The sequence below is a fragment of the Amblyomma americanum genome, chromosome 10 (assembly GCF_052857255.1).
Source record: "Amblyomma americanum isolate KBUSLIRL-KWMA chromosome 10, ASM5285725v1, whole genome shotgun sequence".
NCBI classification, from domain to species: domain Eukaryota; kingdom Metazoa; phylum Arthropoda; class Arachnida; order Ixodida; family Ixodidae; genus Amblyomma; species Amblyomma americanum.
The window spans coordinates 115,749,309-115,760,990 of NC_135506.1; the positions used below are offsets into that span (position 1 = coordinate 115,749,309).

An 11,682-nucleotide genomic window follows, 5' to 3' on the forward strand; every position below is an offset into this window, starting at 1 on the left:
CCTTAATCAGCTCTTGGCAGCGCTCTCGGATGAGGAGTTCCTCTGTAGCATGCAGACAGCCATCTATTTGGTATGAGGCAGTGACCATTGCGCGGTTTGGATCCTTGCGAGGGTGATTTGTAGCGAGGCGTTGAAGCTAGGCTTCCAGGAAGGAAAGCGATCTGCATTTAAGGGCTAGGATGCAGGACAGTGCAAGTAGAAAGCGAATGATAGTAGGGAATTGCAACACGTTTTGGGATTCAAAATTAAACTCTCATAGAGGACTTCAACTCTGCCAGGTTAAGCCTCAGCGAGTACTTCAAAACCACATCAGAGTGTACTACACGTGAGTGTAAACGCAACTTCAAACTGTGAAAGCATTTCAGCGCCGATATTTTTTTTTTTTTGCCGTTGACGACAAAAAGCTCGTGTTTATTGTTCTCTCAAATGATGACAGCTTAGTACTTGCAGTAAAGAGCAGCCGTTCTCATGCCCAGCATTGAAGGAATTGTTTCAATGCTTTTAGACCAGTGCGGGTTTATTCACAAGGCTGTTGCACACGACACGGTGTCTTGCACTTCCACAACATGCTCCTTACCCGCGTCACCCCAGCCTTCCGCGTGGCTTCCAGGTGGGTATAAAACTGAATATCGCCTCTTTGGTTTCTCTCCTGTCACACAAATCTGCGTCTTGTTTGTCCTCCCCAGATCTTTCTTTTTTCAGTTCTCCCCTGTATAAAGTTTTTTTATTAATCTCCACCACAGTTTCTCACCTTCATGACACCCTGGCTGATATGAGATGTGGATACTCTGATCGTTTCAGAATGTCCTCCGTCACGTTCGATTTCTCCATGCCACACGAGCCCATACTATCTACACAGTTTGCCTCTAGACTGTAGCTTTTCATTTGTTAGCTGTAAGCCCTGCACTTCAAAAATAAAGCACGATTCCTTACGTTAACACCTACTCATTTCGAAGTCATTAGCTGCATCTCTCAGAATACAAACATTTGTTTCCTTGGAACCTGGTTCTTGTTGTAAGCCAATTGTAACTGGTTCTCTACTTCCAGCTAATTTGAAGACACAACCGTGGGTTGCCGTTTGGGCGTCGCCGCTGGCAGCACGCGAGCCATGCGAGAGCTGGTGCAGCGTCACCCGACCATCCCCGACACCAACAACGAGAAGTGCGGCTTCGTCGACACCGGTGGCCAGGGAAACACGCTGCCTATGTTGGTCACCATCGTAGCTCCGCGCAGCGACTACCACACGCAAGACGTGGACGCCAGGCTGCACTGTCCCTGCTCACTGCCCAGCACTGCCGACGCCATGACGCAGGTATGTGACACAAACGCAACGCATTACTGTTGATACAGGCTAATATACTAAAAATTCCTGCAACGTTCTGGTACGGCTTTTCCGTGCCTTCCTCCTTGCCACATTCTTTTAAATGTGCTAGATCAGAGTTGACGTGTGATCCTTGGATGATCACAGGAACCCAGTTCGATGCTCACTAGCAGGTAGTCTGCGGTGAGTGCGTAAGAGAAAAAGAGAAAAAACGTGGGGATAATTGGAGAAATAGACAACGCCTGAAATGCGCTTCTTCTGGTATTCTATACGAGCTCTTTGGAAATGTGGATTTCAGGCTGTTGCGCCTTGCCCTAACGAAAATCAAATTACGTGAATACTACGGACAATGCGTGTCTCAAAGCAGACTATAAATGCTGTCTCTGTGTTCTTCAGTGTCATGGAAAGAAACGGCAGGCATATGGCGTCGTTATTATTGTGCGCAGCGTCACGAGTTCTACCTAGACACCTAGCCCTTCCATTGATATGAAGTTAAGAACAAAAACCGCGTTGCGAAAATGAACCTTTACTACACGCAGTGAAACGAAAGCTATGAATGAGGTTGTGTACGCATCTCACACCCGGTCTTTTTCTCTTTGTCAGCGTGAGTCGCGCTCGCAGTATGCGCTTGAACATAACTTTTGCGATTTGCACCATAATTTTTTGCCTTGTTTTATATTGCAACATTCTAACAGGCTGGGCAACAAATCATTCAAGGAATTTTCAAGACAATATGACAATATAAGCCGGCAGAGGAACCTTATTTACGTTCGAGAAAGCTTAAGCCCGCCTGCCCAGTTTGTGCACGGTGTCTCTGCGCGCTGCCACGTGACGCAATCCGATGCCACGCAGCTAGCGATTCTATGTCTGCGTGGCTCTATACTTATCCGCCGCCGCTACGCTGCCTCACCCATACTGATTTGTCCGCTAACTTCATGAAGGCAATCGCCGCCCTACCGCGACCCGCGCTCCGCTTTATGGGTATGACGCGATAGCTAATGGGCTAATGCCCATATATTCAGAACTGATCTTTCTCTACGTAACATTCATAGATCCTTGGGAGTCAGTGGTGCCGCGGTTAAGCGGTGCGCCACTGCCCTGGGACGGCAGGTGCTGTCACCAGGGGACATTGTGCGGTTGCTGTACCCAAACAACATCGCCGGATTGCATGTGGCCGCCTTTATGGGTCTTATCGAGTGTCCCCCGACACACGCACACTTATGCGCACACACATATATTTCCGCTTAATGGTTCAAGTAAGGCTTACGGCTTAAACTTTGTAGGATTCACAGGCGCAGTTGTGGCGTGCAATTCCACACACCCTTTTAAGTGATTCAGGCAAGATGTTCCGATCACTCAGCCGTTGTTCACGACTCAGCGTGATGGCCTCCGCCGAAAACCACCTACTATGCTGCAGGGGTGCGTTGTCGTTCGGTGGCCAGCTTTTGCTGTACGCAAGTCAGAGAATGGGTCGGAGTCAAAGGTTCTAAAAAAAACAGGATGTGTGCATCAAAGATTTGATATAAGGGTATTATACAACACTTAAGAACACCCGCACAACGCTCTTCAAAGCACTGCAACGCATGGGCCGCATTTTGTGACAGATACTACGGTACAAACAGAGATGTTGCAACAAAAGTGCAAACTATATCAGAATTCCAAACATAAGAAAATCTTTTCTTTTTTTTTTACACCGGGCACTCCGACAGTCTGACCACCGAAGGGAAGGCGTTCCTTCAAATCTTCCGCACGCTCCTGCGTAGATCCTTGGCGAAAGGTGTTGAAACGGGTGTCGTGGCGGAGTACATCTTGAAAGCCGAAATGCTAATAGTGTGCCACGGGCTGCCCGAAGACGCTAAAAGGCCTTTGGTCGAATATTTAGGGAAACACCCCAAGTTGGAGGAAAGCTGAAATCAGGGAGCAAATTACTCATTGGCACCCACCCAAGCGCGCCCATACGGCTGAAAAGGAAAGCTATGCAGCTTCCACAGAAAATTCGTGCTTAAAAGAAAATTAGTCCGGGACTGGGGTTCGAACCGGGGACCACCGCTTCACCGGAGCAGTCGCTCTACCGACTGTGCTTACCGGGACGGCGAGCATACGGTAGGGCGAAACCGAATTTATCAATAACTCGAAATGGGAACAGTGATGGTCAAATGTTTATGGAAACTTCGCCCTACCACAAGCTAGCCATCCCGCTTAGCGACTGCTCCGGTGAAGCGGTGGTCCTGTGTTTGAACCCCGCACCAGAACTTATTTTCCTTCAGCTACGAAGTATCTGTGGAAGCTGTATAGCTTTCCATTGTAGCCGTATGGCTGCACTTGGGTGGATGCCAATGAATAATTATCTCCCCTATTCATCATCATCATCTGCAGCAGCATTACTACGCCCACTGCAGGGCAAAGGCCTCTCCCATGTCTCTCCAATTAACCCTGTCCTTTGTCAGCTGCATCCACCCTTTGGCGGAAAACTTCCTAATCTCATCCGCCCACCTAACCCTCTGCCGCCCCCTGCTAAGCTTACTTTCTCTTGGAATCCACACCGTTACCCTTCAGGGCCAGCGGTTATCTTGCATTCGCATTACATGCGCTGCCCAAGCCCATTTCTTCCTCTTGATATCGACTAAGATGTCATTCACACGGGTTTGTTCCCTTACCCACTCTGCCCGCTTCCGGTGTCTTAACGTTACACCTGTCATTTTTCTTTCCATGGCTCGCTGCGTTGTCCTTAACTTAAGCCGCGTCTGTTCATGAGTTCGTGTCAGGGCAGGCGCGCATATCCAGCAACCTCGACAGTACATACGAGCACGCTATCACCCTTCCGTAGGGGTGCGTATTGCCTTTGGGCAGGCGAGTAGACAGGTTTCAGAAGGTTCGAGTCGCTTCCTCTGCGACCTTCCGCCGCCTATCCGGAGAAGGCATCACTCACACGCTCAAGGTTACGTGCTCTTTGTGCGTCACGAGTGGATTTTTCTCGATCGTTTACCATACTTCCATGACCTACGCAAGAATGCTGCTTATCGCGCTGCGTCCACTTGCCAAATTTGCGCCGTATTTCGTGACACTGAGACATGCTTATTACCCGGCGGTGTTCCTTACGACTTTCAGTGTGATTCTCCTGCCTTAAAGTGGCACTCATTCGAAAGCACCGCTTTTAGCGGACCGTGTACTTTAACTGCATTCAGCATTCTCTCTTTAAAATATGCCTTCTCTAATCTTTAGCCCGAGCAAGCACCCATGGACAGCCGGCTCACAGACAGCTGTCCAGGCGGTGGGACATTGCCGGAAAGGCTTCGAGAGACCAACGAGAGGATCGCTCTCGAGACGCGATGCGGATAACTTGCAGCTAACACAGCAAGCAGGACACCAGGCCATCCCTGTGAGGCTGCCATAGATATGAGCTGCGTAGCAAATATCGGTGAGCCCCGTCGATAAGCACTAAAACAAGTTGGCTTAGCAAAAAACACCAAGAACACTTAGTACTGCATAGAAAAACGGCGTTCTCAGGTTGTATTTGGCATGTATCTAGCGTCCAAAAAAATAATTATTACCGCAGGAATTTTGTGGAAACTGAATTATGTTTGCTGTAAAGGTATGGGAGTAACAAAGCGAATGAGTTATTTCAGCATTTCACTGCTACCACTAAATAATACCGACCATAAGACCCGGATTTTACGCTCACACGACACTTCTATGTTCTTCCTAGCATGCGAATCGAAGCAAAGGGATAACTTAGCACACCGGTCTTGAAAATTTTTGGCTGGCCTTGTTTGCATTTGCGACGAAATGCACGAAAGGAGGCGCTTCTGCTTCTCATATGTTCCCGGTCATAGTTAAATCTCGCCCGCAGAGGCACCAGCAGCCCCCAAGCATATGGTGTCATTAAACAGCCCCACATAGCAGTTCATTTTTAAAAAGTCTTAGTATTTTCTCACATTGTATACGTTTTATTCTCTCATCGTTTACTTTAAACCTGTATGTACGTACAGCATTTGTAAAAAGTTCATAGCGCCGGCGTATTTGCTTTTAAGCCGTGGTGTAGGGGTTTTTAACATCCTCGGAAGTCTCAACCTTCAAAAAGGTTTTCTCAGATTCCATTCATTTCAAAACCTGTCGGTGCAAAATAAGTCACATTGCGCGGTCGAGATGCAAACCTTCCTGGACTGCCAACTTCTGGCAGATGCTGTACGTCGACAACCACATTACTGACGCTGAGAAAATAGGTGTTTTATACGTGCAATTGTTACTTTGTGTAGGTTATGGCCAGCTTTGGGTGAGACTTGCTATGCAATCAAAGTAATGGTTCTGGCACTGTTGTTAAAATTAATCAATTAAAATTGGACTGTCTTAATTCTGTCCTTCGCGTGTCATATACTAGTAGGTGTGCAAGCTTCCTTCGACATACTCTTATTCAATTTTTGGGCTCTCAGTAAGATATTTGCTTAATTTGCTTTTCAGATAAGATCAAGAATATTACAAAGATCAACGAACACCAAATCTGGTAAGTTGCATTGTTAGCATCTCAACGTTATTATTCGTTAGCTTTTGAGCAAGCGCAATTGACGACCGCCGTCTATCGATATCCACTGGCAGGGGGCCATATGGAATGGTCTGCAGGTGGCAACTTGCTCACCAGGCAACGAACAAACTTAGTATACGAGCTTAGTATACTACCTCGAATATAAAGAACCTTAGAGCACCACCTTCAAAACAGTGCCGTTTCACGTGATAACCGCGGATGTAACAGAACTTTCGTGCATTAAACTCTGATGTAACGAACTTACGTTCATTGCCTCTGTTATAGCGAGCTTTGCTAAGTATGCCGTCTCAGATATCAAACTTTCGTAATGGGACCTCGAATTTAACGAACTTGGTGTGTGAACCGCAGATATCACGAACGTTATGGGCAACCGCAAACGACCCACCGAGTATCGCCAAAGATTTTCCACTCTGAACGTTCGCTCATTCGATGGCACAAACTGTAACCTTAGCTTTACCTCAACACGTGTCACTTTTGCCAAAATAATTAATGTGTGTCTTGAAATGAATTGAAAAGATGTATTTATGAGCCTACAGCCAAGAAAAAATTCAGGGCAGTAAAATTTGCTTCTGATCTATCAAAAGGCGCCCTACTCTTTTTTATTTATTTTTTTTGGTTATCTACCTTTTTCCTAAAAGAAACGTCATTCGAGTCACCGAAGGCGACATTAGGTGGGATTAGTAAGTGCGCCGCCGCGAACGTCTGCCTTGATTTGAACGTTTTGTGAATCGATATAATTTCATTTCCAAGCCATGCAGGAAGCCGCATCCTCAAGACCACATCGTTTGTTATAAATGACCGGCATTTAGACCACCACTTCTGTTAAGCATTCGTTTTCTGGCTTAGCATTTTTAGGCACTAGAGCAAGAGACGCCATTGGCTAAAATAGGGTCTTCTGAAATATGCTAAAGCTGCTCCTTCAGGGATCACATTTCATATGTCTGAGAAATCCCGACTGCGAACTGGTGGTTTTAGCCCTTCCTTCGAGAGGCTCTGCTTTCAAAGTGCTCAGTGTAGAACTAGTTCCAATGACACACAGTATCAATTTTGAAGGTGCGGTTTCGAACATGTGTTCAAAGCTAAGAAAACCTCTTGTTTTTTCTGGTAAATGATACACAGCGTGGAAATTCTGTCAGTATAACGAGTGCCAGGCGGTGCTCTTTCCGCGACCTGATGCGATGACGCCACGAAAATTTTAAGTCGATGCACTGAATACGAGGACAAAAAGCAGACAGAGTAACGACATGTCTGGCGCTCATCTACCGGCTTTCTTTTCTTTTTCTCTAAGAAACTTACATATTTATACCAGGGACAAATATCGCTTCCTATAAAATGCAGTCTCTGGTTCAGCGCTTGTTAAGTTGTTTCTCCTACTTGTTTGAAGTCATATTTTTCTTTCTTGTTTAAATTTCACACTGATAGCCCACGACCCGACCCCAATGTTTTAAGTGACCTCATTCTAGTGGCTTCCTGTGCGTCATTTCAGTATTGACGTTTCCAGCCTCTCTGCTGCCTTGCCATAGTTACACTCACTCCTTCCGAATCAGCCCCAGGGATCTCTGGCGCCACCTCTTCTGCTTGCTACTGCGACGAAGACCGCCGCCGACCGTCACTCGCTGACGGCGGACAGGGTAACCACCAGGCGATGGCTCATATGTCGGGTGCACCGATCGAAACTCTGCAAGGCACAACACGAGCTCGGGCAGCCACCGCTTCGATCGGTGTCTTCCGTAGCGGGCAGCCTTCGTCGCCTTCCGCAGACCGCTCACAGCTTCAGGTACGGAAACACTAAAACAGCGAGGTCGTCGGCAATCCTACTAACGGTATTGTGAAGGACGATATCTTCAAGCTCACACAGATCAAGGGGAATTTCATATTCCTCTCCAGGCCAGGCTGGAAAAAACAGGGCATGTAAGCGCTACGTGCGCCGTCACTAAGGCCTTCACATTGCTTCATGCTAAATTCCACTGACGTTAATGAAACAATAACACTTAAGGTATAAAATGTTGACGTATTTGTCATAAGGTGAGGAGTTACACATAAGATGATGAGCTTTGGATTTGATAGTTACGGTGCAATCATCATATGCTTAAAGCAGCGGCGGTATGCATTAGGCAACAACTGTTATGTATGATGTTCTCACCCATTACCTGGGCATCTTCTTCCTCGTCCTCCCTACCTTGTCATCACGAGTGCGACGGCGTCGTTAAACGCAGGCGCATTCAGGGCTTCTTCACAGGCGCGGCCGTCGGGCAGACCCCGGAGGCTCCCGAGCAGGAGGGTGGAGACCCCCATCCACCCGGACGCCGACGCCCAGCTGTTCGCCGTCAGCGATGAACTGCACTCTACTTGCGAGCGCACTGAGATCCGCTCAGGGAAAGTAGGCGAACAAACGCAGGGCTGGTCGGCGTGCCTGGTGAGTGAGAAACGCGCATGTGATTCGCGCAACGCATGGCGACAGACAGAGCATCTCACTGAATTAGCATGGAAGCCGCCACTGCCTTGCATGTGCAAATATATGTGCCCGCAAACATTCGCGCGTGTGTATACCTTCCTACTAGTAACCATGATGTCAAATGGAACGCGAAAACAACAACTTAAAATCAAATACACAAGCGCAAAATATTGCCTCTTAGAGAAGAAACACTGTCATGCCGTCTTGAATTGAAAAGTAACTGCGTTAGCATGAGACTCATTCAAATACGATTTTAAAAGCGATAGTGTTAAGCAGCCCGCGTCGGAGAAATGCCGGCGTGGACGTTCGTTAGCCGTGAGCGAAATATGCACCAAATTCCCAGAGAAGCAAACCTAGGTGGCAGATGGGCAACCTAAGACAAGTCACCTGGCGTAATCACAACCTGCCCACCGGATTGTTAGCGGACTGCTAACCATGGCAGGCGGGAGCTTAATGAGTTGTCGTGAGAGGCTGCTCGGCAAGAGTAGCCTGGGTAGCACAATCCCCACCGTTGGCAGCACCTGCCGTCGCACGATAGTGGCGCATAGCTTAACCGCTGCACCAGTGGGCCAGGGGTGGTATGAATAGAGAATGTCTATTTCCGCATATATGGATGTTAACCCATTTACAGTATAGTGTCATACACTTAAGCTTAACTGTCCCGTCCAGCTGTTTTCTTTTCCGGAGTTTTAACGTCGCTAAGCATCGCTCCTGACATTGTTCGATTGCTCTTAATTTGGCTCAAACCGGCAATGACAAATGAATGTTCGGCATGGACAATTTTTCGATGTTAAACGCATAAAGACTTAACGCCCCTGCAGGGCCACTTGAGATTTGTGTTGGAGCCATGAATATTCGATGAATATTTTGTTTCCCGAAGAATAAATCACTGGCATAAGATTTTTCATAACGCGTGCTAAACAATGATATCCTTGTTGTGAGTGCATTCGTGTAAAGGCTTCTCGTGTCCACACCCGCCTACTATGCAGGTGTGACTGCGTCCGAGCGAGCCTTACGTGCCCACCTGCGCGCGAGGTGCACGCCTCGTGCTCGGGGGCTCCGCCGCAATAAGCGGGCCGCTTCGGGGTGCGGGCCGCTGTGTTTCGATACAGGACCGCGCACGGCCTGCCCCACCCCGAGAAGCGGCTTCACGCACCCGCCATCGCGCTGTGCAAGGAGCTCGTCGGATAGCGACAGCTCAAGCCTGTCGCCCTCCTCCTCAAATAACCCTCGCGCCCATGTCCGCCTAAAGCAGCTCTGCGCAGCTCTGGCTGAAAGGGAGCTCCGCCGTATAGTCCAAACCGCACTCCATAATGTCTACGATGAAATTGGTTATTATTATCATTAGCAAACTACGAAGCAACCAAACATATTAGTAATGCAAGTATTTATAAACGAGTTGCACAAAAAACAGGCCATGCAGAAAAGCTCAGCCTAAATACTGCGTATAACCGGTGATTCACCATGTCCGCGGCAAGATCATCTGCACTGGTGCACCCATGTCCACAAAAACGTCCCGGCCGCCTCGGTTTCACTGCTTTAAATGGCTCATGGCTCCTTCAAGTGCATTTCATGTGCCTTACAGCACTGAACTGAAGTGAGTTTTGCGAATCTTGAGGCTTCCACCTTTTCTAGCGTGCTCACGCTTTGCACCGACTCAGTGGATAGAAATGAGGGTGATTCCCGGAATGATTGTTTTTATTGTGGTGTTAAAAAGTGACGCCTGTGCTCTACCTGGCATTCCTTCGGGTATCCTCCACAGGTGGTGTCAACGGCCAGCCAGCGTCGGAAATCAGGAGCAATGACCAGGCCATAGCCGCAGCGAGTATGGCACTCACTAAAGGCGCCTCTGATGCATTCGCCTTGAATTCAACGAAGTTGTGCTCACTCGTGTCACTCATTCGCAGTTTCGAGGTTTATTACGACCCGATTTTTCTTGACATCACAGCGAACCGTTCAGGTACAACTCGCTGAGAAACAAGAATTTCGCAATCCAATCTTTCTACTCTAGTTTGGATGAGAGCATTCCGCCTAAAATCTCGCTATGTAAAAGTTACTTACGGAGTGAGTTCCCAATCGCCAAGAATCGACAAGAATCGACCTTTTTTCAAAAACGCCCCGCTGCTTTCCCAGAGTGCCGTCATCGTGTTTCAGACATTGGACAGTCGTTCGCGACTGCGCGCAAGTTTACTCCTATGCGAAAATTTCACTCCAGTGCACATGGTGCATTGTACAGTAACTACAGCAGGCAGTGCAGTAACACATTTGAGAAGCGCAGTAGAATAGTGATTGAGGAAGATTTAAGCTATGGTAAAGATGTGACTTAAGGCATGAGGCGGCATTATCCATGGATGAAGTTCCGCACAGGAGGCGGTCACTAGACGCTATGGCCGGAGCAACAAGGCGACGACGAGCCGCGGGTCAAGCACGAGGGCGAGTCAAATGAAAGTGAGCCAATGCGAATGTATGACAAACTTGGAACTTAATTTAAATGTAGTCTCCATGAGCATTTAGACAATTTTGCCACTCGCTAGCGAGTCGCGTGATTCTCGTCTCATAAAACTCCTTGGCCTGCTGCTTCAAAAAGTCGCTTTCAGATCATTGTCCGACACGAGTCTGGTTGCCTTGAGCTGTTTTTTTCAATTGGCCGAAAATACGGAAGTCGCTGCCGTAACAGAGATGGTTATTATGATGTGAACCGATCTGTGACTGATGTTCAAACGCTCTACCAATTCATCGATGCTTATCCTCCGTTCTTCTCTAATCAGCTCATCAACCTTTGCAGTTGTGTTAAAGGGGAGGGGGGGGGGTGATCTTACGGTGACTTTGGCCCGGTCTTGTATCGTCTTTGCAACTTTCAGATCCTCCTTTGAACCATTTGCTCAGAGTCTTCACAGTGGCCAATTAAATGCAATGTTCACCGTACAAAGTCCGCCATACGGCGACTAATTACTGGTTAGGAGACAACTTCAGCTGTCAAAACACACTCGACACCGCACTGTTGAATTTTTAAAGCGTCCATTACGTCACGCAACTGTGTTGAACTCAGTGTAAGAGAGCATTAAAGAACATTTATCGTCACACCTCTGGGCCGTTTTCGTAAATGAAAGATGACTGTGTGCTACCCGCATGGTTCGCAGATAATGGACCGAACCATTATTGCGTGGGGTAGGATGGCTCACTTTCTTTTGACTCGCCCTCGTATTACCTATTCTGACGTAGCAGGTAGTCTCTGCAGAGAGCTGACTGAACAGAGAAGACGTAGTCAGGCTCGCCAGAGTCCTCGATTCAGGGTTTAATAGGTTTTGCCACAATTACAGCGTAGTGCGGGCAGGTGTGCTCATGCGACGAGTACACACCTGCTCG

At 47.8% G+C, this 11,682-nt stretch overlaps 1 protein-coding gene across 1 annotated transcript; it reads left to right on the forward strand.

The window, feature by feature from the left end:
- Nucleotides 1–511: 511 nt before the first annotated feature.
- On the forward strand, nt 512–4,701 carry LOC144106537 (uncharacterized). The gene is made up of 3 exons (XM_077639384.1): nt 512–610; nt 1,048–1,312; nt 4,544–4,701. The coding sequence occupies exons 2-3, from the start codon at nt 1,109–1,111 to the stop codon at nt 4,658–4,660; spliced, it is 321 nt and encodes a 106-aa protein (XP_077495510.1). The 5' UTR covers nt 512–610; nt 1,048–1,108; the 3' UTR covers nt 4,661–4,701.
- Nucleotides 4,702–11,682: the final 6,981 nt, after the last annotated feature.